General features: G+C 42.2%; 1 protein-coding gene across 2 annotated transcripts; it reads left to right on the plus strand.

Annotated features, from left to right (window-relative positions):
• The first annotated feature begins 209 nt into the window (after window positions 1-209).
• Window positions 210-25,625, plus strand: LOC109631350 (activin receptor type-1). Of its 2 annotated transcripts, XM_069532239.1 has the most exons (13): window positions 215-557; window positions 12,876-12,904; window positions 12,997-13,070; window positions 13,812-14,063; window positions 15,054-15,326; window positions 15,567-15,833; window positions 17,044-17,249; window positions 20,206-20,305; window positions 21,313-21,459; window positions 21,659-21,934; window positions 23,031-23,228; window positions 24,279-24,409; window positions 24,556-25,625. In XM_069532239.1, exons 3-13 carry the CDS (start codon window positions 13,004-13,006, stop codon window positions 24,688-24,690), a joined length of 2,052 nt encoding a protein of 683 aa, XP_069388340.1. In that variant the 5' UTR covers window positions 215-557; window positions 12,876-12,904; window positions 12,997-13,003; the 3' UTR covers window positions 24,691-25,625. The 2 variants fall into 2 exon arrangements, with proteins under 2 accessions (XP_019945608.2, XP_069388340.1); XM_020090049.2 differs by lacking the exon at window positions 12,876-12,904 and having other exon boundaries at window positions 210-557.
• Window positions 25,626-27,592: the final 1,967 nt, after the last annotated feature.

Below are 27,592 nucleotides of genomic sequence, written 5' to 3' on the forward strand. Positions count from 1 at the left end.
CAAAAAAATGAAAATAAATGTATTTCACAGTGGTTGGATTATTGCACTGTTGAGTAACATTTCTGATCTCAGCTGTTAAGTCATTGCAGAGTAGTATATAAATACTACATCATTTCTTTTTTTTTAAAGTAGCCTAAAATACTCATTTGTTCCAGCCTGGAGTGCAGAGCTTTGCTTCATTTTGAAAGGTCAGACCGGAAGCTCCTGGCTGTGTGACCGGGGCTCTCCAACTTCCTGCTCGGGAGCTGCTGCCTCTTCTCCTCCGCTGAGTTGCGTGAAGTCCGGACGGAGCCGATAATGTGTGAAGAAGCTTAACATGCGTCTCCGTCTGTCCTGCGTCCTCGACACGAACACCGAGTGAACCGGACACCCCCCCCCCCTGTTTCCCCCGAGCGACCCACCGACCACAATGCTGGCGTCACGTCGGCTCCTCCGCTGCTCAGACTTGGGGAAACAAACCGCGTATTGTCGGTGAATTCTCGGGAGATGGCAGAGTAGTTGGACCCGTGTCAGTGACCGAGCCTCCGTTTAAAGCACTTCGAACAACAACACACGAGGTAAGTTGGATTATTTCATATTTAGAAAATGTTAAATCGAAGCCAGACTGTCATTTGCTGTGTTTTGGAACGACGTGGAGAAGTTTGCTGATTCGATGGAAAAAAAAGCTTCGTGACGTCGCTCATAAGAAATCATGTCCTGTGCCCCCCCCCCCTCTTAAAACCCAGTCTGCTTTAAAATCGCCACCTAAACACATTTTATGAAACCCTACGTTTTTATTTTTGCTTTAGCGTGAGAAAGGAGCAGCTTTTATTTTGAAACGATCGGGTTTATTGGTGTTGATTAATGGCGACGCTCGCAAAAATAAGAGCCTGCGACTTTCTGGCGTTGCAATTTCCAATCTCACAATCAAATCAAGTCCTGGGGGGGGGTTAGCCGCGGCTACTTGCGACTGAGTTGGGGGTACATTGTCATGCTAACAGTCTTTGGGAGGGTCGCTCCTGCTTGATGGTGCGTGTCTCATCATCTCACGCTGAGCACTTTTAACATCACAATCGTCCCTGCAGCGGGGGGGGGCCTGTATGTAGGTGTTACACTTGTGTGTGGTGTCATTCGATTTTTTTTTTTGAACCACTTCAATATCCATGTTTGTGCCAGAGGTTGAAGATGTGTTTTTTTGAGATGTGTTTTCCTCGCTGGGGGACAATCAGGGCGAACAGGAAGTGGTGGTGAGAGGGTGCAAACTTCATTACTGAGGTGTCAGAGCTCGCTGCAAACATCCAGAGATAATTGAGCCGATTAAAAGACGTGTGAATGGGGTTGGGGGGGGGGGGATGTCTCACACCGAACCGCCCCCTGCCCAGAATCAACTCCTTGTTGTGCTCCACATCCCTGCTCCCATAAAATCACATCCCCACATACTAATCAGGTTTGATGTGGTGATGGTGGCTGGGGGAGCAATTGATTGTGCATTTGAGGAAAATGATCATGAGCAATTATTTCTTTTTAAGTTAAAAGACTGTTTTTTGCTGCTGAGTGAAGGTTTTGCATTGCTAAACATTTTACTCTTCTACTATTGCTGAGCAGACTGCTATCATTGCAGTTGTCATTGCTGCTCTCTAATCTCTTTTGAGGTGCTCTCTTTTGTAAAAAGGCTCCAAAGAATGATATGATCTCTCCATTTACGTGAGACTCTCTCTTTTCTCATGAATGCTGTGAATTTCAATTGCACTTCTTGTTGTCCTGTCCACTTCCCCATTAAAGTTTTTTTTGTAATTTCTCCTGCCTCTAGTTAAGGGTTATGGGCATAAAATTTGATCGATCAATGATTTTGCGAATCAGATGTCGATCAATTATGTGCTTTACCTCCTCACTGTGCCTGCACAATGCAGAAGCTTTATATTGATATATATTTGACCTTTGTCATATTGCTTCTGATGAAATTATATTGTGATAATCATTTATACTGGTTTGTTGTGCACTAGTTTTCTTTGTTGTAGTCTGTGTTACCTTAACACAGCATGATTAAACTCCTTTTGAATGTTGTGAAGCATTCAAGGTGACATGCCTCAACCTGTTCTGTTGACCACCCATGGATATGCATGCATGACAATCTGACTGGCAAAGATATGCAGCACTAGTGTATGGCATGGAGGGGGGTTTAATCAACATGGATTAGCCACTCAGTGTGGATTTGAACACTAATAACACCCCCACCAGTTGAAGCTGCAGTAGCTCCCATATTAAAATGTTGCTTACAGGGACAGACGACTGTCGGTAATATCTTGTCTTAGGTGTTGGGTGGAAAGATTCTGGTTTGTGAAATAACAGACGTGGACGTGACAGCATTAGAAGAGTCACAGCTGAGGTTACTTGCTCCCTTTTTTAGTGGCAGTATATTAAGTGGCAGTTAGTGGCCGTGTGTTTGTGTCGTCGCTTGATGATCTGGACAATGTAACACCAGAGCCGACCTGTTGTCCGAGGTCCCTTCCTCCTCTTTGTGGGCGCCTGGCGTTCTCAGTCTGGCTGATAATGAGTCGGATAAAGAGACGTCAGTCAGTCTGGGCTGAGATATGGTTCAACTCAAGGGGATCTCAGGGATCCTGTTCCTTTTAGCTGAGGTAACGGGCACCAGCCTGTTTTGTGGTGACTCAGTCTGCTATTGTGACTGGCCTCCTCCCTCTCCTCCGCTTCCTCCTCCTTGTCTCTTGGTCTACAACAATGTTATTGTTTGGATTTGGTACAGTGCCTTTGTTTCAAGAGCCAATCTGTGGTAAGTTAGTCCTCAAACAGTTTGGAGGTTATCTGGGTCTCTGCATGGGACTGACAATGTATCCACAACAATAGGACTCATTTGGGATTGTGTTGGGCGATGTTGTGAAACACACCTAGAATTTTCTGTCTTAACTTTGAGGCCTGAAATGTGTCTCATACCAAGTACGTGGCTTCTGAGTCATGCATGAGGTTAACATCTCTGATCTCTAAGGCAGACATGCTATCTACAAATCCCACGCTGCAGCTCAATATCCCAGCTTTCTTCGGCTCAGTGAAAACACACAAAGCCAGTATAAACAGGTATAGTGGGATCCCTGTATAAAAGTATACAATAGCTCTGTTGTCACACAACATTATCCTATAAGTCAAAAAGTTTCCCATCAAGGCAGTGGAGGGGGGGTGGGGGGTGGTATTGGTAGATAAACCCTCGATAGAAACCATTTTTCCATGCACAGTAATTTAGCTATAAGAAGCAGCTGGCAGTTTGGGGCTTGGAACAATGTGTAAGTGGAGGGAGACGGAAGAGCTCACTGCAGAAAACCAGTGCAGAGAGAGTTTTGGGGGGTTGGGTGGTGTGTGTGTGAGGGAGTGAGTGTGTATGCATGCATATGTGTGTGTGGAATCAGGTTACACAGTCTGTCATTAACAAGAGAACTGCAGTTATGAGACCAAGATAGACTGCTTCAAGTCTGAGCAAGAGTCTGAGGCTTGCTGCTCCTCCACGTAGGTGGCTCTCGAGAAAGGGAGGGAGGAGGGAGGCAAGATGGAAAGAGAGCAGGATTTGACTTGAAGTCTAGCAGCAACCCAACCCTCAGCTGTCTTGCCTTAGCTTTTGGCCATGTGTGTGTTTATTTGTGTGTGTATGTATGTATATGTGTGTGCTAACTTACTAGAAAGTTTTACCAGCAACACACAGGCATCAGATGAGGCAGCAGGCTGCAGAGGAACACTGCATGTGGGTTGAATTTGCTTCTATCTCTCTACTTGCGTCCAGATCTCTAGAAAGGGACGCTCTGTTTACTAGTGTTATTTTTAGTCCAAAAGCAAAAAATCCTTTTTAATAATAACCAGCCTTATGTAGCCCAAACATATCACGATGAGAGGCGCTGTCTGGGACTGGCGGGCACTGCAGTCTCAGCAGGACATGGGAAGTTAAGAGGGAGAAAGGAGAACGAGATAAAAAACTGCCTGTGCGTCTGCCAGATTTTTAGTCTTGTTTCGCTTGTTTGCTGTTTTGGAGCTTGCTCTCCTCTCCTCCTCTTCTTCTGGTGGCTCTGCACAGACTTATCGATTCCTCCCGTTCTGGTGTTCAAATGTGCATGAAGACCAGTGGAGACAGAGAGAAGGGAGACGAGACACTACTGTCTGCACAGATGCACACACACTCTCACACATAAATCTGCAGTGCTTGTGGCTCCTCTCTCCACGCTAACCCCAGACTGCACTGGAGACAGTCTGCAATACACATTTTATGAGCCCTTCAATTGCTCCAGTGCTCTTGTCTTATCGCTCCACTGTGAGAGGGGGGGTTATGGCTTTGTTTCAGTTGCTGCCTCTCACTGATCTCATTCCCAGTCGTGGGCATTGGCTCTAAATTTGTGTGGGCACTTTGTCTACAAATTGAAAATGATACGTTTCAGCTCTGTGGTCGTGGGGTCGTAAGCTAAAGGAGTTCTGTTATGATGGTACTACCTCAGTGTCACATTGACAGGGCCTGCTTTAATTTGTCCAGTCTATTATGTACGTTTGAGACACATAGGGCATTTATTATTGTCACCTCTGCCAATGAGGTAATATAATGCTTGTCAGTTAGCAGGATTAAGTAAAAAATCTAAAAGAAATTACCACAAGATTTTGTTGAGGGTTGGGGCCCTGACCTAGGTAGAACTACATTTGTACGGATCCTTCCTTTTTGAATAGGGATCGCTTTGTTGATTCCTCAGGGAAATCATTCATTGATCTGGCATGTGTAGGGGACTGATTTATGAGTGTGTGCAACTACATCCAAGTAGGGCTGAACAATATGCCTATAATCTATATCACAATATGACCATTGTGTGATCAACCTGCCCTACATACAAGAACCATTAACATCCTTACATCACATTAATGACCTTATGAGAACCTGTTTATTACTGGTATTTTTCTCTTAGAAGTCTTTCCTCTCTGGAAGACCAGGAAACTCCCGACCAATAAACACTCCCATTGGCAGCAGGATGTAATGGCCAGGACCACAGCGCTGTATACACACTCATTGTTTAGTTGCAGGTTGTTTGCTGAGTGATTATCATCATGGTGGTGAATGTTTTGGTCGATGTAGCAAAGGGTTGTCTTGATAGCCCCCTCTGACTCTTTGCCTGACGGGGAGCAGAATCAATCAAGACTAAATATTTCCTGGAGCTTTTGAGTGTCGGCACACACTGTTCTCTGGACCGGCTGCCTGTTTTTCTTGTTTCAGGATGGGGAAAATGCGTTTAAAGGCTGCGCCGTGATACAAATTAAGGTGTCCTTTCGAGAGAAGTATCGCCCCAGGGCAATGGACTTTGTGAGATGGTCGTTTGGAAGGAGAGTTTGTGCATTCCTCTGTTGGCAAACACAGCTCGGGGGCCCCAAGGACAGTGTTTGAATTGGCCGTTTCAGATGTTTTTGATTGCTGTGTGAAAATGAACGTCTAATTGCTATGGCGACTACTGCACTGAATGTTTGTTAATAGTGTTTTCACAATGCTGTTAATACTACAAAGTTGTGTCTCACAAGACTTTACAACAAAGCCGTCGTAACCTCATGGGAGACTTAACAACCACTGTTCTGGTGTGTTTGCGGAAGTTTGTCTTCTCTGTGGAGGTGACGCTCAAGTTCAACATAATCACCAGACACAACTGTTGTCCACCAAGTCTGCATCCTAAACTCTCCCCGTATTTCAGTATTTGTCTTCAGGTATCCTCTGCTGGCCCCAGGGTGATCTTGTCCTGTCTGCAAAGAAAACAACCCTTTTTTTGTCGTAGGATTGCAGCAGAACGAAAAACACTAATTCAAAATCAAAAAACGCTCGACCTGTCCGAGTGTGTCTGAGCGGTGCTGATGGTGCAGAGGTGGAAGGTTGGGTGGCACCACAGCAGGAAGAAAAGGCGGCTGTTGTCTCTGATTACATTTGATCTAGGCTGAATACAAAGTGTGTGTGTGTGTGTGTGTGCGCGCACCCTGGGTTACACTGTATCCAAGGAACAAAAAGCTGCTATGCTGTTGCCTACGATAATGAATGTGTGAGTGAGAATTGAACATAAGCAGGGGGGCATTTGCATTTGAGTACATTCCTCACTTTGTGAAAGGAGGCAGCTGCTCAGATACTGTAGGGCCCTGAAAGACGGAGCCTCCGGCTCGACCTGATAGGACATTGCACAAATTATTCCAGGGGGCCACAGAAGTCCTCTTTCACCTCCCATTTGATGAGGCCTCTGGCTAGTAAGGTGTGTTTCCAAAGGTTAGTGAGATTTGCATTTGCGTCATTGGAGAAAGCTTTGCATCTTTCACACACACAGTTGCACTGTATGACACAAAATATTCAAGAGGGGTTTTGCCATTATATATGCATTGACTCTTTTAATACTGCTGCCAATTTAATGCTTGAGTTGGGTTTCAATGCAAAAAATATAGACACAGTGTTTTCCACAAAATTTTTTTTAACAGTGGTGCTCCTCGAAAGCACTTTCTCCTTCCGACCAGAAACAACTTTTGGAGGAGAAACGTCTTAGAGCTGCACTGAAGGACTCTAGAGCTCCAAAAAGCTCTAATAAATATTGAAGAGTGATTTGCCTCAACACAGAATGTGGCTTCAACTGTTTACTTCAACTATTTTTTATTGAGCTTAAATGAAAGTGGTTAAAATAAATGTTATGAGCCAGCCTTTCAGCCACATAACGAAAAGTCTAAGGACAAAGTTGCATCAGTTTAGTCGATGTTTGTAAATCTTTAAAGTTGGCACCCCATATGATCAGGATATTAATAACAGTATTTTGATTTGTTTGTGCGTGCTGGATAAAAAATGTGAACATTACATTTTGAAACACAGGTCCCAGGACCCCATTAACGCCCAAATAACTTCAAAGTGGTGACTCATAATTTTCACATCTTGTGTGCAACAAAAACAAACACTTACGCCTCATTAATTCTCAAGTTATGAGCATTACACATCAGATAAATACGTTGTGATTACTTGAGAAATAACGATGCGCAGATCTTTGTTTTGCTTCCACAAACGATCGACAAATGAATGAGAGTTATTGGAGTTATTTGAGGCTTTTATTTGAAGCTGACATAATAAGCCTCAGCTTAAAAGTTTAATCTTTCTTTTTGAAAAATTTAACTGAAACACTTTCATTCATATCTTGACTGCACAGGGTTTGCACGAGCTTTAGGAATAGTCATATAGATATCTGTATTTGCAGACTGTCAGCAAAATGTACAGGTTTCATGGCATTGAATGGAATAGACTGATTGCCATAGTTGTTTATCCGTAGTGCTCACGATAGAATACCTGGATTATATCTGTCCCAATATTTCTTGATTCTGCTCCTATCATTATCAGCTGATTTTTAAGACCGGACTGTATTCGTGAGTACTTGGCGTGTTGACTCTTATACTTATATTTTATTTTCCCATTTGAAAGTGGGCAATTGTGATGGAAATCTGATAAAATATTTAGCTGTCCAAAACCATTATCCTGCAGTGCATCTAAAGTAAGGTTCACTGAATCAGACGCACAGCTTTGACTCCTCCTGACATCTCAAAAAAAGTGTCAGACATGTGGGGGCCAAAGTGTCCCAGTGGGTCTGCTGATAAAAGCTATATCAACAGTAAATCAGAATATAGTGCATGCAATAAAAGATTGTTAAGAGCTATTTTATCAAATAAACAGACTAAAATGTGCCAATGCAATTCTTTGTGGGGAATATATCATTTGCTTTGATGACATGTCTCATTTATTATTATTTTACACCTTAGCTCTACATTTTACCAAGACATTCATTACACAACCTGACACACCTCAAAACTGATAGAGTGCAACCTGACTAAGGTTTGATACCAAGTCTGTATTAGAGCCATCTTGCACAGTGTGACATGCAATGACTGTGCTGGGTGGTGGCTTTCTCACAGTGTGTAGGGGCCATCAGCCAAACGACAACTACACAGCGAGCCTGCCACTAGACAACACTACTTATCATATTAGTTTGATATTGGTTTGCTTCAAGATATTGCAGAGGTGGCAGTGTGGGTTTGTTTGTCCTCAGATACAGTAGAAAAGGTTTATGCATTGTAACATAGTCCTCTTTGAAAATCTTTCTATATTATGAGGTATGATTTTATTGAATTTCTGTACACCCTTCCTTCGAAGGTAAAATTCATTTTTATTTATAATTCTACTCAGACAAATAAGCATAGTTATATAAAGTCTGTTTGTTCCCTCATACCTTTTGGTTGTACATTATTTTAATGTGGTTATCATCCCAAGTGTTGTATCAGGCTGTAGGCAGAGAGAGGATTTGAGACTGAGGTGAATGTGTTGATTTGCTGAGCTGTAGTGTGAATATGAATGTGGGTTGCTGCAGAAAGAGTGACTTTAGCCCTCAGGTCTATATTACACCCACATCCACCTAGGAGTGAACCATCTGTGTGTCCCTGATGGCATGCTGGCACTTCGGCTGTCTGGGTCTGGTCGGGGACGAGGACAGGGACACAAACAGCAAGGCTCCGCATTGCCCCAGTCGCTGCCTGTTTCTTCCTTCGCCTCCCCGCAGTTTTGCTGCAGTTTCCTCGGTGCCCGGGCTATTTGTGCCATGGTAACTGTGCCAGCCTGCCAGCTCAGACACAGATTCCACCTCTCGTCTCCCTTTCTGCCAGCATGATGACTCAGCACCTCCTGCAGGGCTTCCAGCCTCCTCCCTGCTCAACCTCAGTGATACACCGTGCTCATCAGACTGAGTAGTGTTTTGTCATTCTCTCCTTCGCCCTGACCTGAATACAAAATGGACCAAAAATGTTAAAGCAACGTAACTAATATATTTAGTTTGATGTTAAATCACCAACCACCTTGAATTTATGAATTGGTGATAAAATGTATAACGGATGAAGATTTGTTGTATACGTTTTTTTTTAGTCTATCAGATAATAAAAATCTTCAGGCACAGAAACCTTACCTGACTCTGATCCGTTTTCTTATTGCATGCATTCTGAATGTCTGCAGTTGGAGATAAAATAGAGTTGAGCAGTGAGAATGATTTTGTGCTCCTCTTACTTCGTGAAAAAAGGAGAAAAACAACATAGGGTCCATCCATTCCAGAGAGGTCGTCAGGAACAAGGTGAATTTCATCTTCTGATCAACGAGCTGCGAAATTATCCTGATCGCTTCCAAGTCTATTTCAGGGTGTCAGTGGTCCGGTTTGATATGCTACCAGCCCTGAAACAACATATTAAAAGAAGAAGAAAACACATTTCTGCCATAAAATTGATTCTGAACCGAATCAACTCTTTGGCAAATGAGGATAACGTAGTAAATCCAACCCGCTCCAAACGCTTGAGTGGTGAACGAAAGTTTATGTTAACATGATTGAGGCAAGGTCGTATACGTTTTTAAATATACAAAAAATACATACTTGGTGTGCAAAGACCTTAAGTGTTGCAAGTGGGAATGTTTACCAATCATCAGAGCATGCTTCTCTCTTTAGCTTGAGTTGTACCATTCACAGCAGTTGAGTCTCATATTTAACCATCATCATCTAATCACTTTAAGATCTGCCCAGCGTCTTAAAGAAGTGCTTATTAGTGTAGCCCTTCTGGAGTGGGATCACTGGAAAGAGTCTGGTGTAAGAGACGTACTGTCATAAAATGGGAGTCTTGATTTGTGGGATCACTTGTCCCTCCAGCAGCACTCGGCAGGGGGTAAGTCTTAACATACTTCTCACTGGGCCTCGTCTATTTCAGCTATGTCTCTTTGGGCTGTACACACTTTGGCCACTTTGTGTTGATCTCAATGTGGACTTTATGTTTCCACGCACAAGGTCAGCACTCTTTACACATCTCAGAGGTTCTGATGTCATCGTTCAAATTACCTGTGGTGGAAAAAGAGTTTAGATTCTTTACATAAGTGAAAGCCTAAATAAATTTTAAAAAATGTGTTAATTTTACTCATAACTTGACTGAAAAGAGCAGAAGTAGTATCATCACCACTGATAATGCAGAATGTCTCCGGAGCTGCTCTGAAGTCCGACTTTTTTCTGACATTTTCCAGAGGGGATGTGTTTGAGAGCGCCAAGACAATGCTGTTTCTGGAATTTTTCCTCCCAGCCCCCTTTTCAGTAAAATTCCCTGAAAATGTGTGAGCGAGTCCTTGTGAGAATACAATGGGGAAAATTCACAACGAGCGATTGGGCATGTTAATGACATTTCTCAAATGTGATGGCTGTAAAAACCAAAAGAATACAAATATCTCTAACATAAAAGACAGCAACAAAAATGTGCTGATATTCAGGTGAAATGAGATTTCACCTGAATGTTCTGGAAATGTTCATGTTGTGAACACTTCTGACCTGGACAATCAAAAGTGAGAGGCAGATTCCAGAAAATATGCAGACCTAATTTTCGGGACACTTTCTGGAGTTCATGTCTGAAAAATGCTTAGATGAAATACAGAAATAGTTACTGTTACGATGCCTCTGTGTGTTAAACGTTGCTTGTTGGTAATTAAAGCACAAGTACCTTAAATTGTATGTTGTTGTAGTACCTGAGTTTCTTTCTACCACTGCTCAAGACACTCGTAAATGAAAACCAGTATAAACTGCTTGGTGTTCACAGACTGAAGGAAAGAGTTAAAAGGGATCACCACCATAATCGATGGAAAAACCATTGATTGTGATGAAACCTTTAGTTAAGACCCATTACGTTATTAGCTTCAGCAGCAATAAACACAGAGAATTTTGTCTAAAACTATAATTGCAATGTAGTATTAACACCGGTTGTCTATTATAAAAACCACATCAGAGGACACAGGAAGAGGGAATAAAAGGAAAGATGGGGGTTGAGACAGATAGAGAAGGGAGGAAATAAGAGCACATCCTTGGCAGGATGTCAACTCTGTGAACACACACTGCAGAACGCTGCCAGAGAATTCAATACGCAGGGATCGAGGGCTGCAACACACACTTTCGCATGCAGCGAAACAAACGTTGACTGCTCAGATCGCAATTGGTCCTGCAGATGCTAGCACGGCCTCTCTCCTTCCAAAGAATCCCTTCTGTGGTTTCCAATATCAGGATGAGTCCAGGCTGCGTATTCATCAAGCAAAGCCCTTAGTAGGCTTAATGATATATGAGACTGGCTGGCCATGGTTCATATGTTTACTAGATGTAGTAGTTTCTTTTTTACTGTGTGCATACTGTAAATTTTACAGGCCAGACGACTCCAAAGGCGTTTGGATTTGCAGTGCATAGACTGACATATTTGCTGTGTACATACCTTACAGCACTCGCATAACAGGAATGCTTGGGTGCTTGGTCGTCATTGTGCGGCTCACAGCTTATGAAAGCTTATTTAAGACAAAGTGTCTGCGTGGGAGAGATGAAATGAGACTGAGATGATTTCAGCGGGCCGTTGAGGGTCTTTTAGCATCAAATGTAAACAAAAATGAAACAAATCATTTACCTACACTAATTGAAGTCATTAAGTGGAGCCCTGTGACACACTCTACTTAGTTAATTGTGGTGAGTTATTGATCTGTCAGCAGCGTGTGAGTCAGGCTACTGAGCTCTCTGTTGTCTTTCTACATGAATGATATATGAGTCAATAGCGAGACAACTAGTAAGACAAAACCTGTTTTTTGAGGCTCCAGACTTATCGTCTCACCCCCCCCCCCCCCCCCCCCCCCCTTATCCCTTTGTCCTGTGTCCTCCGGCCCCCTGACTTTACCATGGCCCAACCCACCACCAGCATGGTGCCCTTCTTCCCACTGTCCCCCTGGGTGCTGTCACCAGGCGACTCCTTGTCCCACTTCTCCTCCTGCAGCCCACCTCGCTGTCGTAGCACGATCTCAACTGGCCCCAGTTCTCCTCCATTCTCTGACCCACTGGCCCCCAGTTGCCCCTGGCAATACCTCCCTTGCCTCCTCATGCCCTCCTGCCTGCTTCTCCCCCCCACCCCCACCCCGGTTCAGGAGGGGCAGACAGAGCTCCTGATTATCTCTGTGTGGCAGCCCCTGTTTTGTGCTCTGATTAAAGGAGCAGCATGTGGTCTGTGTGTGAGTGGCCTGTACAGACGCCGCCGTTGGGCTGATGCTAACATTACGTGCTTAATCATTTATGTCTGGGAGATGAGCACAAAGGCTTGGAGGGGGTGGAGGTACCGGGGGTGTTCGGGTATTTATCAGTGGCACAGATGCACTGAGGCGCGCACACACACGCTCTGTCAAGATAACGGCCCGCGGTGCTTAGTGCGGCATAAACGGGGCATGCTCCGGGCTATGATGTTTCCACAAACCTCACATATCATCTTTATAAAATGGGTAGTTAGAGGGGATTTTTTCCCCCTGAGAATTCACAGTGTGAGCTAAACTGGTGGTCTGTTCAAATCTGTCGCTGAAAGCAAACAAACAAACATAAGTACACACTGTGTGTTGACGTAGCTCGAGACACATTAAATATTGAAGGATTAGACCGTCTCCAGGTCTCTAAATGATAGTATTTGGGCACCCACGCTTTTTCTCCCCGCTGTGCTCCTCTTTCTCCTCCTCCTCCTCTTACGTCTGTCTGCTCCTCTCCCCTCACTGCCAAGCAGCCTGTCCCTCCAACACACACACACAACACGCACACACACAGGCGCAGCCAATAAGAGAGTACCAGTCTCCCCATTGCTTGCCAGTCAATGCCTTGTTGCCAGGACAACAGGAAGGCATGAGACCCACTTTACTTGAGCATTTTAAACTTGATGTTGACTCTTTTTCTGAGAAACGAAAAGGTCTCCCTCTGTAAAATTACTCCTAATAATATGCTTAGGTCGACAGCTAATCCTGTTATCTGTTTCTCACTTTGTCTTCTGTCGCACTGAGTGGTGTCCAGAAAAAGATCATTTGCAACAAATATGAAAGGTATCCTAAGTCACCAGTAATATTTGAGACATCGCTTTTATTCCTGTGTACCCCAGGTGTTGATATTTTGTTTTCCTTTTCCCCCCCTCTAGGTCTACGATGACAGCTGGGGACATGTTTCCTTTGGTTTTGATCGTCCTGGTCCTTCCCTGTTCTTGCGTGGAAGGTAAGCCTCACTGCTCTGCGAGTGTCTCGTCACAGCTCTTCACATCAGACCTGAAAGAGATCTGTAGCTAAAGGCAGGATAGATTTCTGCTGGCGTAAAAACACAGGATCTGGTTGAATTCGTCGCTCCATCTATCTCTGAATCTGTTGCAACTCCACCAGCCTCTTACTGCATAAGACAAGATTACAGTAGGTCACATGCTGTCGCTGGGGGTCCTGAGTAAACAGGAATCTGCCTCTCACTTTTGATTGTCCAGGTTGGAAGCGTTCACAACATGAACCTTTCCAGAACATTCTGCTGAAATCTCATTGTCTCTCCAAGTTAACATTTTGGTTGCTGTCTTTTATGTCTGAGATATTTGTATTCTCGCAGTAGCTTGAAAGGTGTGTAGAAACAACTGCCCCCCTTTCCCTTTTACTCAAATTCACAGCCACATGATCTATAAGCCTCTGTGTCTTTCCTTGCCCCTCTCAAGTCTCTTAAACACACAGACTACACATTCACACTTTTCTTTTTTTTCTTTTCACCACCTCTCCTCTGTCTGTCTCCCTCTCATCTGCTGTCTCTGTGTTATTTGACACAACTGCAGTGGTGGTAGAATGCAGTTGATAGAGGAGTTTGTCCCCACACCTACTCACGATAGCCCTATATGTCTCTGTGTATATATCAAATATCATCAAAGATGAATTCTAATGTGCCACATAACATAATAATTGTTTGTCTTTGTTCGGTGTTTTGCAGGTGAGGGCAGCTCGAGAGACTCTGTATGTTTGTGTGACGGGTCCTCTTGTAGCAGTGGGGACCGGTGTTTCGGCCAGCAGTGCTTCACCTCTCTCTCAGTACTGAACGGGACATCGGTCCTTCAGAAGGGCTGCATTGTGGGTAGTGAATTTCCCCTGCGCTGCGGAAGCCCGCCGTCTCCTGAGCTGGTGGTCGAGTGCTGCGATGGGGATTTGTGTAACATGAACGTCACTTTGCAGTCACTGGTGAAAGGTGAGTTCTTAGCAGCATTACATTGTGTTGAAAATGCGTGTTAATATGCAGTTTTTACAAAATACAGGGAAATGTCCGAAGTTATTGTCCCATCCATCTACTTTACGCCGTTATACATTTTGTGCTGTCTCAGTTGTCTCCACAGATTGGGAAATCATTTTACAAATATGTATTGATGACCAAGGAGCGTTCTTGTAGACTTGCTGAGTCATCAAGATCAGCTGTATTTCTATTAGCTCAGAGGAATGTGTTTAAAATCAATTACACTATATTTATACCTTTTTCTTCTACATTAATATGTAACATGATGGCAAAGTTGCATATAACCGAATTACGTTTTCCTTTATTGCAATGAAATGTTTTCAACTTTTCTTTCACGTTGAGTAGTGTTCGATGTCACTAATCTGCCAGATACTGAGAAGCTCTCTTACCTTGTTGTCTTTGGAGTGAATGCCAATTGTATTCATTCCCATTGCAGACAAAAACCAGATGTCAGTATGTTTTTTGACCAGTGTAAAAGGGGCTCTGCATATTTAAAACACTTTCAATAGTTTGGTTATTTTTTAACCACAGGTTGCTTGGATTCATACATTTTAACAACTAAAATGATGAACTGATAAATTGTCTTTCTATTATTGCATGTTGTGATTCAGCTAAAAAAAATGTTATTACCAAGGCCTTATTTCAATGGAGAACTTGCAAATTAATAAATAATACATAGAAAAAAAGTCAGGCTAGAAAATCTGTTTGAGTGGTTCCCTAATTAAATTCTATATGTGAAAAAGATTTTTATATAAGTAGGTGTTGGATTTCAAAGAGGAAAATATTTTCTGTCACATTAAAAATTGAGCAGCCGTCTCCATAACTGGCCAACACAGACATTTTCAGCCAGCATGTTTTCTGATCTGAGAGAATGCCATTTAATTTAATGGGATAATAATGGTATCGCTCTAATGGGTTTCCCCCCGTATCTCTGTTTCCTCTCATCAGATACTGAACTGTCTGCTGGCAGACCAGTCCTCAGAGACCAGGAGTGTGTGTGTGAGGGTGGCACGTGCGAGCGTGACCGCCGCTGCACAGGGCAGCAGTGTTTCTCCGCTCTGAAGATGATTGATGGGGTGGCCGTCCAACAGAAGGGCTGCCTGAGGGACGACGAAGAGGGCAGAACCACCTGTGCCATGCCACCCTCGTCGGCCCATGTTGTCAAGTGCTGCCAGGGCCATCTGTGTAACATGAACGTCAGCGTGCAGGCTCTGGGAAAAGGTGACTTTGTACACATTGTACACATTTCTCTTGGCTGACGTTCACGATAGACCTTCTGTTACTTTATGTGGTGCAGAAGTTGAGCTTATGTCTCATATAATTCCCTTTAATAACAAAACTCTTTTTATATTTGCCATTTTAATAGACCATAAAAAGCATCAGTCATGTTTACAGTGTTACAGAAATAGTTTAAGGAGTTACTTATTTACCAGACATTTGTTCTTCCTGAATCTTTTGCAGACGAGGAAGTGAAGGCCCTGATCAAACAGGAGCACGAGTGTGTTTGTGAAGGCAGCTCGTGTGTAACGGGCAGTCGTTGCATGGGCCACCAGTGTTTCTCCTCTCTGACAGTCAATGGCGGCTCCCTGGTGTACCAGAAGGGCTGCTTTAAGGTTTATGAGCAGAGCACGTTGACCTGTAAGACCCCACCTTCCAGAGACCAGATTGTGGAGTGCTGCCAAGGGCCCCTGTGTAACATGAACAGCACTGTGGAGCTGCCTGTCAAAGGTACAGTACCCAGGATGCAACACAAGCACAGTTTGAGAAATGTTTCGGTTCTGTGCTATGAAAGAACTCCATCCTTTGTGTTCAGGGTTAAACTCTTTTTACCAAAATGCTAAAGCTCTTCCAGACAATGTGTTGCCTTTGATTTCATCTATTCAGAAGAATGATGACGAATGTGTAGGTTGGCCACTGTAACACATTCATTCCACTCCATCATTCTCCACTCAGAGGCTGTAGAACTGTCTGTCATGGTTGTTCTGTGTGGTTTCTGTTGGCCTGAGCTACACCTCTGTGTGGTCTCACTCCTGGCACCTCCTGAAACAGAGCTGGGGGAGACAGGGGGCAACTTGAATATTATTTAGTCATGGTCCACTTCCCACCTGTCCTCTCGGAGGCTGTCAGAGCTGGCTGACACGAGCCCAGAGGGTGAAGCCACCTGGGAATGAAGGAGAGGCAGGCATCTATAGACGGAGCTGTTGTTGCCTTCTTTTGTCTCTTTCACCTTTACCTTTCCCTCGACAGCACTCTTTTATATTTATATTTAAACCTCTTTTGTCATGTTACATTACAAAAAAATATGCTTTTTAAACTGTCTGACTTGCATTTCTTCCTATGTTTGAGTCACGTCCAGTGGGCTTCTAGAATTAGTAACTAGTTATGTGTATTTGAGAGAAAGAGTTCATTATGCAAGTTGAGAAAAGGGGATCATTGTCTGTGCTGTAGGCAGAGCTGAGCACTCTTTCCCTTGGAATGTTAGGAAAGTGTGAATGGGCGTCAGTTTAGGCTGAGATGTGTGTGTATCGTCACACATATACACACACACACAAATGTTCTGTGTGCACCCTCAGCCTTAACTGGTTGCTTCAGGAAATCTGCAGTGTGCTGCAAAGTAGAGTGCCCGACCCCTACCAGACAAGCATTCCGTTTTTTAGTCTGAACCCGACCCAAGCCCAATGTTTTCAGAGATTTCAGACACTTGCAGCATAGAAAATCAAGTAGATAGCTCAGGCTACGTGACCGAACCTGACCCGGACCTAATTTATCATTTCAAATTTTTGGAGAAGTCAAAGATAAAAACTTATAGTAAAAAAGTTGTATCTTATCATCTCCTCTTCTTGTATCATAGCTATGGTCTAATGGATGTTATCGTCTGTTGTTTACCTCGTTGTTCACCACCTAAGAATCATCTCACAGTTTTTCTCCTCTCTCACAGCTGACGAGTTGTCAAACTACAGCGTGACCACACTGGCTATGGTCATCGTGGCACCCATTATCGCCCTTATCGTCCTCTCTGCTATTGCCATCCTGGTGTTCAGACGCATCCACCACAACCAAATGGAGAGACTAACATCACGAGATGCTGAATATGGAACCATCGACGGCCTCATAGCATCGAACGTAGGAGAGAGCACTCTGGCGGTGAGTAGTGAAAACTATAAAGGGCGTTACTTAGCACAGTGTTTGAAAGGAGAGCATCTCCTGAGCTCATTAGGAAAATGGCTCTAAAAGCTCTTCAAAGTGTATTTTAATTGGCTCCTATGTTACATATGAACACCAAATCAAATTAAAGGCATTTATCTCAACTGCTTGCTTTATGTATGCCACCACAAAGATGTTGTGTCCATTATGAATAATTTCTAGAGAGACTCAAACATATGCTGTGTTTTTGAGGTACTTTATAGTTCACCTTCTTTTTGTTGTTGTGCTGCCAATCTAATTCACAATTCGTCTACTTACTTTATTTAAATACTCAACTGAACATTTATCAGGACCAGAAAACCTGAATTCACCGTCCCTGGTTAGTTGTATTAAATCCCAATCAGTCATTTCAGGTGACAGTCTATCCTTGTTTTTGAGATTGGGTGGTAGTGAGACTGTTTTCTAAATCACAGAGATTGCCTCTAAATTCATTCCACCCCAGTAACAGAGGTGGAAAACCCCCTCACAAAATGATGTGTTGTATAAACTTGAGGGATTCAGCTTTTGGATTAGGGGACTTCTTCCTCTTCTGAGTACACAACTCATCTACAACAAGATGGTATACAATGCAGACACAAAGGTATGATAAACATTGTTTGCCTCTTTTTAATCCAGATTTGTGATCAAGGCAGTCATCTGGTGTCACTGTAATCAACACTTAAATCTGCTAAGATTGACCAAACATGGCACAAACGCAGAGCAGAAGTCGACTTGCAGCTGTTCAAAGACCATGTTTTTTTCCTTTCAACTTGTCACATTAGTTTTTTCTCATTTTCCGAAGACATTTAAAATACAAACCCTTAGTTATTTTCCGTTGCTTTGATTTTGTAATCACAACAAAGAAAAGAAAAACCTTATGTCAAGTCCGAATAATACCAATCCACTGTGCCTGTTTTTATTGTGAGTAGCGATGACACGATGGGGAAAATTTCCCACCTGGTAATAAACATGTGACAACACCATAGAGGACAACACCAGTGTTGCTGATTACACCGGGCAGTTAACAAGAAAAGATGTGTTGGTTCAGTGCAATTTTTACTGAGTGAGATCTGTAACAATAGATTGTATTGTCAGATTATAAATTGGGGACGTGGGCGCCACCACTGACACACATAAATTAACCAAACAAGTTTTATGTCTATTAACAATTAAATAAACTGTGTGGCCAGTCAGTGGCAAGTTATATAACACTGTGTAACACTAGCTACCATGGCAACCCTAATTATGAGGTTGTAAATTTATATGATTAATAGTTTTATGTTACTAAATCATATTAAAGCAGTAAAATTGTCAAAGAGGGGCAGAAAAATTCATGACCTCTCCTTGTTTATGTCAGTAAATGTTATTAACATATAAAATTCACTGGTATTGTTGAAGTCTTGAACTGAGTTGGTTTGTTTAAGCCACAAGTGTGGGTGTTGCTCTTTCTGGAATTAAAACAAAAAAATCCCTCTCAACTCTAAAACTTGTTTTGCGTCTTCTCGGTCATTCCTGCAGTCAGTCAGAGGAGTGTCTTCTTTTATTTATTTTCTCTCCACTCGACCATGGACTGTGAGTTTTCTACAGAGAGGTTTATGTTTTGAAGCCTGCTAAACTGATCCAGAGTTTAGGTGGAGTCCTGTGGTTAGTGTTGCGTCTGAAAGACTAACCGGCACATTTACTGGCTCACACACTCTGTAATCAAGTTGTGTGCTCACAGTCTAACTTGTGCTCGAACAAAAATACATGACTGTTACCCTCCATTTTGTGATTCTGTGTCCTGGTAAAAGTTACTCATGTGCATTTAAAATTTTAGAAAGCATTTACTTAACATCTGTTGCCAAGCTCTTTCCAATCGCAGATTTTCAGTTTATGTTTAATTATGAAACATGTAACTAACACATGCAGCTGTTAACATATGATCATTCATGTGTTTGGGGAAGACATAGCTGATTTTGTCTCTCTGTCAAGCTGTTTCCAAAGTCCATCAATACACTTGGCGCTGAAAGGCCCAAATATGGAGCCACAGAATGTGTTTGTTTCAGCATAATTAAAAAATGCTTGGCAGCACCATGAGAAATGTTATTAGCAACAGTGGTTTAGCTGTGAAAAGCAAATCGGACTGAAACACATGTGCCTCTCCCTCCACAGCCTGCTGCCCAGAAGTCGTCTCTGATTATAATGATATTGCAGCGTTCTGATTGCATTCTGCTGCTGTGTAACGCAGTGGCCCAAATATATCCTCCTCAAAAACAATCCTCCCTCTGCAGAGTAACTCATCATTCATTTTATGGCCTCTGTCTCACATTTTTGTGTTGTGATTCCAAATTGTCTCTCAGGCAGCTCCTGCATTATGCATCTGTTTATCTGAGGCATCACTCATCTCTGTTGTTTTCAATCCTCAACCTTCCCCCTCCTCAGTTTAGTCATTTGTTTTTGCTCAGCACATCCTGACTCTGTTACTGTGTACTGCCCCCCTGTGTCTGCACTGGCGCTCTGCATGTGTCAGAGCGTAAGATAAAAATAAAAGGCTTAGCGGCAATGCACCTGTTTTGGAGTCTGGCTCTTGGATTAGATAAAATCTCCAGTGCCCACACCAGTCATCAGGGAGGGGGGTGGCACTTCTGTTGTTTACTCAGCAGGGGGCACTCTGCACCTCCGGCACTGACACACACCCACACACACACACACAGCTTAACCCCCCCCCATCTCATGTGGGTGCCACATCAAAAGGAGGCCTGCTTGTATTAGCATTATTTTAGTCCTGCATGCTCCTTATTTCATCATTTTTCAGGCTTGAGCCACAGGATTCCTTTGGGAAGGTTTTCATTTAGACAGCTCTCGCTCTCTCGAATTATACACTCACATGCAAATACACAAGCCCTTCACTCTTTGTTCCTGTTTTTCTCTCTCCCAGGATTTGCTGGATCATTCCTGCACTTCAGGCAGCGGCTCAGGACTCCCATTTCTTGTTCAGAGAACCGTTGCTCGACAAATTACACTCAATGAGTGTGTGGGTAAGTGTCCCCGGTGAAGGCTGTTTTGATATTTACAATAGCACTGCTTTAAAAAAACACAAAAATTACCCAACCTCCTCATTCATTTCACTGAGGCACTCCCACTGTGCAGACAAAGAAGACTCAGGCAAAAAAATGTGGTAAAATCCTGAAGGTGGTCCTTGCTCAGTTTAAGCCTCAGGGCAGCTGCACCATTTGGAAAAACAGTTTTTGTATATACCAGGTGCAATAGCATGTTGATGGTTCTGTTCCCATTCAAGTGAAATTGAAAGTGGTTTCAGACTTTTGACAGAGCAGCAAAATGTCAAAGCCATAACAGGATATGGAGTAAAAGGAGTATAACTTGCTATGTGTCTGTGTCTCACTCTTGAATAATGCTACAAACTGGATTTTCCAGTTCACATGTTCACTGATACTGGTTCCCTTTATCTGTAAGACTGACAGATCTCAAAACATCGTCCCACAAAGGCAGAGCAAGAACTTTGTCTTTAAATATTTTACAAAGTGCTGTGAAAAAGTTGCTAAAGTCCCTGGAGTCAAAGTTGCACAAATCTTAGTTTTGAGATCGTCTGCAATATTTCAAGTGTCAGATATTCACTTTTTCATACATGAAAAAATGTTGCCATCATTGCGAGTGTGTGCAAGGTTAAGACACTCATTTTGAAATGAGGTTCACTCAGCTGCTCAGTTCTGCACCACTGTCATTATTGCCTCTAGACTCCCAAAGAAAATTAGTTAGATCAGTGTGAGTTTATTAAAGGTCCAGTGTGTAAGATTTAGGTGAAAGGGAACTATTGTGGAATAATGCATCCATCATGCACCTTGCTTTTATTTACCGTACGATGTGTTTTTTGGAGAATTTAACAAATATACGATTTGAATTGAATTGAATACTCCCTTCGGGTCAGTAAGTTGTTCTAGAGCAAGGACTTAACCAAACACACGTTGAGACCTTTGCACACAAAAGAATAAAAAAAATAATCTTACTCTCTGTTTGTGAATGCCAGGTAAGGGCCGTTACGGTGAAGTGTGGAGGGGTCAGTGGCAGGGGGAAAGCGTCGCTGTCAAAATCTTCTCCTCCAGAGACGAGAAGTCCTGGTTCCGAGAGACTGAGATCTACAACACGGTGCTGCTGAGACACGAGAACATCCTTGGTATGTAGAACATCACACACAGGACAGGTTTAACAAGATGTGAGAGAGCTCACAGCACGGCACAAGAAACATCTGCAATTTTTCACTTGTTTCTTGTGAAGCACTTTGTAACTGTTTTAATTACTATATATTTACAGACATTGTACTGCATCATGCAAACATTCTGACTAAGTGAATTGATATATTTCTGCTAATGCAGGCTTCATAGCTTCAGACATGACCTCGAGGAACTCCAGCACTCAGCTGTGGCTCATCACTCACTTCCATGAGATGGGCTCCCTGTACGACTACCTTCAAATCAGCACCCTCGACGCGTCCAGCTGCCTCCGCATGGCCCTTTCTATCGCGAGCGGCTTGGCACATCTCCACGTCGAGATCTTCGGCACACAGGGCAAACCGGCGATCGCCCACAGAGACCTCAAGAGCAAAAACATACTGGTCAAAAAGAACGGCCAGTGCTGCATCGCTGACCTCGGTGAGAATACGATATGATATTCCTTTTATTCTATTTGTGAACTGTGTTTCCTAAATTTTAAACTTAAGAGCAAGTTTCCTAAACTTGATGTAGATCGAATGTATTTTTCAAACCCATTCACAAGCAGAGGTGGACAAATTTAATCCTGCAAAACTACATTTCAAATTCTAAAGGTCAAGGTTTCCAAAGATACAGATTATATAAGGCTGAATTTTTAGACGATTATTAAAGGATGCCTGGTCAGAATTTAGATTGAATATTGCAGGTTTAAAAAAACACTCAACCTTGGATTTAAATATATAACACAGCTTGAATGATGACATTGTGACTTGAACCACCTTAAATTAACTGGAAATTAGCTTAATGTAATAGTTAATGGGATTTACATAAGAGAAGCATCTGCAGTGTTATCGCTCAACTTGCACCCATCCCCCTCTCTATATTTGTTTTTAATGTAGACAAGAACAGCCACTGCTAAATTAACCTTCTTTCCCCTTAACCAAAAACAACTTTTAAGAACTTTGTCCACTTAATCTATCAAATTGATGTTCAATTTGCAGATAGATCTAACTCAGGTACAAGCCGTAACCAGACAAACAGGCCTGACATGTTTACAAGCTCAATGTAATAAATTCTGCTCTGGGTGACGCACTCTGCGAATTGTCTGTCTCCCGAGAGAGTTGTTGTTACATCGGAGTACATCCTGTATGAGAGGGAAAAAGGACTGTTTACAACAAGTAGTGATTCAGCAGTATATCAGCTGACGATGTATTTTTATGTTCATCTGCTGAAGGGGGATAGTTACTGTGTGCCCACTTAAAAGTGAAAAACTTTAGGACATGGTTGAACCAGCAGGATTTTGTGAGCTCACGACACAATGATGGGGCAGCCAAATGTGACACTTACACAATTGTGATGTGGAAACCCCAAGCCTTCTACGCACACACACACACACACTGAGAAAAGACTTCTCAGTGAAGTAGGATACAACTTATGTCCAAGTTTTAAAAAGTACATGATTTGCATCTTCAAATATTTTTGTTCTTTCAAAATATGTCTGTGGGGTATTCAAAATCTCTGTGTGTTTTCATGTTAGGCTTGGCAGTCATGCATTTTCAAGACACCAATGAGCTGGATGTGGGGAACAACCCCAAAGTCGGCACAAAGCGCTACATGGCCCCCGAGGTGCTTGACGACTCCATCCAGATGGACTGTTTCGAGTCCTACAAGAGAGTGGACATCTGGGCACTGGGGCTCGTCCTGTGGGAGATCGCCAGGAGGACAGTCAGTAATGGTCAGTAGTGTTTTACACCAGTGGTTCTCACACTTTTGCACATCAATATATCAGAATCAGAATCAGAAGTACTTTATTAATCCCCGTAGAGAAATTCAAACGTCACAGAGCTCCTGAGAAAGAGGTGAAAGAGCAACAGCAGGTATAAACATAGTAATATAAAAGTCAGTCATATAGTTATACATTCTGTCATTGTGTTACTAATAGAGGAAATTACAGTGAAAATAAATGACTCAAGGACCTATGGAGGTCCTCTGACCTCACTGTAAAACCTCTATTTTACACTTATGATTAAATATAAGCCTGTGTAATATAAACCATATATTTTTCTATTTATCTATTTAAATCTACAATAAAAGAAAAGAGGCTCATTGTGTATTCACAAGGTGAAGAAACATACCAGTACTATATCAGTGTCACATTGATTCAGCTTTTCTGCTGCTTTCTTCATAATTAAAACCCTCACTGCTTTAGCTTGAACTTTGTGGAAGCTTTTCTGATATTGATTAAAAAGATACACTTGCCTCCACCCACAGACTAGTCTGTGGAGAAGCCAGAGGCCACTTATGTGAAATGAAACCTATTCTCTCCCTTCACTGTCAATAAGTGTATTGCTCTATAATCGGGACTGGGCTTTCAGCAACACTAAGGATGTTGATTTACCCACAACACAGTAACCGTACACCTTTTTTAGTAAAGGACAAAAGAGTCATGCCACAAAATGGATCAAATTATCATATGTTCACTTGGACTGTCAAATAAACTGATTAGATTAGGGCGACCAAAGGTCACAGGGGCCTCACACAACATGTTTTTGGCCTCTTGAACATGATATCTCAAGTCTGCTTTTAGGGAATTTCTACTTTCAGGTAGTTGTGTTTTTTGATATTTACGGTTTCATGAGATATATTACAACTTCAGGTGACTGTGATAGCAACAAATGATCTACTCATGTTTTGTGAGTGCTGAGGAGATTTTTCTATATCCTGACTCTTGCTTATACACATTGATCTATTCATGAACTCAAACCTCTCTGTGCTCCACTTGTAGGTATCGTAGAAGACTACAAGCCACCTTTTCATGACGTGGTCCCAAGTGATCCCAGTTTTGAGGACATGAAGAAGGTTGTGTGTGTGGATCAACAGAGGCCCAACATCCCAAATAGATGGTTTTCAGACCCAGTGAGTAGAAATCAAACCGTCACTAAGAAGCGCACAATTCACGTCTGCGTCCTTTCAGAAATTCAGAAATAAGAGCACTTCAGTTTCACTCTAATGTTGACATTGGACATGCTGATTGATTTCTTTCTCCAAAATTTCATTTACAGACTTTAACCTCCATGGCCAAACTCATGAAGGAGTGCTGGTACCAGAATCCATCAGCCAGATTAACAGCATTACGCATCAAAAAGACTCTCACAAAGATCGACAACTCTCTGGACAAAATTAAAACAGACATTTGAGGCTGCTGGGTGAAGACGAGGGCGGACATTTACTAAAGACCTTTTGAAGACATCCAGAGGGTGGACCAGCTTCGAGAAATGTCAGAAACTAAAAAGACTTGGATGGGTCCAGTGCCCTTATAGTGGCACAGACCTGTATTTATTTTAAAACACTTGGCGGGGGCCAAATTTTGGCATCCAAAGATGGTTTACCGGGCATTCCTTAGACTGCCAGTGGTCTTGGAAATAGGAAAATATCTACTCAACTTATAACACTGTTAGAAATGTTCTTCAAGGAAGAAAACTGTTACCTGGGCATTTGAGTAGGCTTGCATTTGTAAGAACCACAGATTTAGTTTCTCACTCTTTTTTTTTTAGTTTAAAAAATGTCAGAACATATAAGCAGTTTCACTTTATCTCTGTAATCGTACTGCATCGTTTGTTTGAGTTATGGTGAATTCATTTGGAAAAGAGGTCCACTTGCCAATTGAACTTGCCAATTTATTCAGCGTACTTTCTGAAAAACAGCAAAATAGTGTAATGTTTTACTTAGTGAGTCATGCACCGCTGTTTACTATGCTGTCAGAACAAGTAACTCTGGATCTTGACAATCCTGTAACGTTTAGTCCAACGGCTTCTTCTCCTGATATATCGTCCAACCCAAGGTACTCTGTTGCAGACTTTTTGTATATCACCATGGATTTTACATTGAATTATATTACCTGTTATATGTTTTGTTCTCTACAGCTTTACAGACACAAATGCTAAAAGAACAAATAAAATATCTGCTAGACAATGCTGATCTCTCCAGAGGCCTGTAAGTAAACCTGTAAAGCCTGTATACTGTCTTAATGCGTGCATTGTCAAGTAAATGAAGTCAAACTTCAGCCTTTTTTTATTTCTTTAACATTTTATATCAATTAGCGATTTATATTAATTAAATAGAAAAAAATGTATTTCACTTGTGTCATTTGTCTCGGTGCTGTGTGTAGTAGGTACTGTTATTAACCATGTTAGCGACCTGGCTGGAGAGACAACACTTCTGTCAATTAATTCAACACTTTGGTCCATGATGTATTTCAACAGCTGTTGGATTTGCAGTAGGAGTTTGTATGATTTTGGTTTTGAGTGAAATATTTTAACTATCTAATAGATAGCTTAGAAACTGGTGTACATATTCAGTGACAAAGAAAAATTCTTTTGATTTGGGTTCATAACCACCGTAGCTGCCCCCCACACCCCCACCATTATTAGTATTTTCAGTTGTACTTGGTGTTTAGTGCTAATTCGCAAATGTTGGTTCATGCTATTCTACGATGGAGAACAAAAAAATAGCATCTAAGTGTTAGCGTGTTTGCATCGTAGCCGTTTTGAGCTAAATGCTGATGTGTTTGCATGTAGCTCAAAGTGCCACTATGCCTGTGGATGTGGACCATTAAGATGTTTATTAAGATGGACGACATAATGACTCCCCTAATGTGAAGCCAAAGTACCTCGTTCACCTTCAGGTGGTTGGCATAAACCTTAAATCCTCCATGTTTGCAGATGGGACATGGACCAAACCAAAAAGTAAAAGTACACGTTGAATTAACTTTTCTCAAAGGTGGTGGCTGTCATTTAAGGTAGTTCTTATGTCACTGTTTGGTTAAATGCTCATTTAATGAGTTCAGTTTGGTTTTCAAATTTTACAAAAACAAAGTGAAACATCATGATTGACGACTGAAACTGACTCACGATTGGTTAGGTGTATGGGCGGGACTTGCTAACCCTGATAGCAACTCCCAATCATGTCTACGGCACAAGATGGCAGCGTTGGTATCCGGGATATTTTGGCTTCATTTTTTAAAGGTGGGAGGAAATGGAGACGCATCTTCCATTTTCATCATACAGACTATGCTGGGAACCTTTGTTCAGACTTCACAGTGTGTTTGGGTTTCATTGCACATTTGAATTTAGTTTTTTCCTGGACTTTGGCATTAAAACATTATTATTGCATTTGTAACTTAGCAATTTTGGTCATGTACTCTTTTTATTTAAGTCTATACCAACTGTAATTTCAAATCAAACTCCTTGTAAGTCCAGTACTATGTATAGAGTACTGGACTTATACAGAGTCATCTTAAGGGATATTTAACTTCAAAACCTTTTAGCTGAAATGCAAATTCCATATTTCAGCAGCTGCCTCTGTTCTACAGCACATACAGTTAGTTTACCCTGGTTTCATTTACTCATATGATACAAACTGCACAATAATCTATTTCTGCACTAATAATGTAAGAAATTCATTAATATTAACTTGGATGAAAGGTCAGAAGCGTCAGGCATTTTCCCAGCCAGCTGTTAAGTGAGACTTTGTGCACAGGGGATATCTTGGCAGATGCCAAACAGCGATGAAGCTCCTGATGGTTCGTGAAGTGATTAATATGCTACGAGATTTACGGGCCAGATGATAGAAACACAACAGTGGGTGACTGGTGGGTGCTCAGACGCCCTGCGTGCATGTATCCACAGCTGCCAGACTTCTTACGTGGACGACTTTATATTCAGAGTCATTCGATCCAGAGCGCAGAGATTTCACCCAACCACTTTAACCAGTGTTTCTGTACCTGTATTTTGATAGAGAGGGAGGTAATCAGTTTGATTAATAACGTACTGAGCTGATAAATGGGAGCAAGATAGTTAGCACTGCTTAATGTTATTTGTTACATTCATTTAACAATTTAAATCAAGACACAAATACACAAAGTCCAAGGTCTGTATACACATGATTATTAGACGTCTGCTTTTTCAGACAATCGGCATTATCAACACTGGGTTAACTGCTTCATGGACACTTTCACATCTTCTATTCACTGTCAGTGCAAGTTTTTCATTCCTTTTTTCCTGCATCTGTGCTGTGATATCCATTTATTGATAGTGCCTG

Source organism: Paralichthys olivaceus, chromosome 10, assembly GCF_024713975.1.
Source record: "Paralichthys olivaceus isolate ysfri-2021 chromosome 10, ASM2471397v2, whole genome shotgun sequence".
NCBI classification, from domain to species: Eukaryota; Metazoa; Chordata; class Actinopteri; order Pleuronectiformes; family Paralichthyidae; genus Paralichthys; species Paralichthys olivaceus.

Coding starts and splice junctions, on each gene's coding strand:
- LOC109631350 (XM_020090049.2), top strand. CDS start 13,004: ATGACAGCTGGGGACATGTTTCCTTTGGTTTTGATCGTCCTGGTCCTT. Junction 21,935..23,030: donor GTGCTGCATCGCTGACCTCG/GTGAGAATACGA, acceptor TTTTCATGTTAG/GCTTGGCAGTCATGCATTTT. Junction 24,410..24,555: donor ATAGATGGTTTTCAGACCCA/GTGAGTAGAAAT, acceptor TTTCATTTACAG/ACTTTAACCTCCATGGCCAA.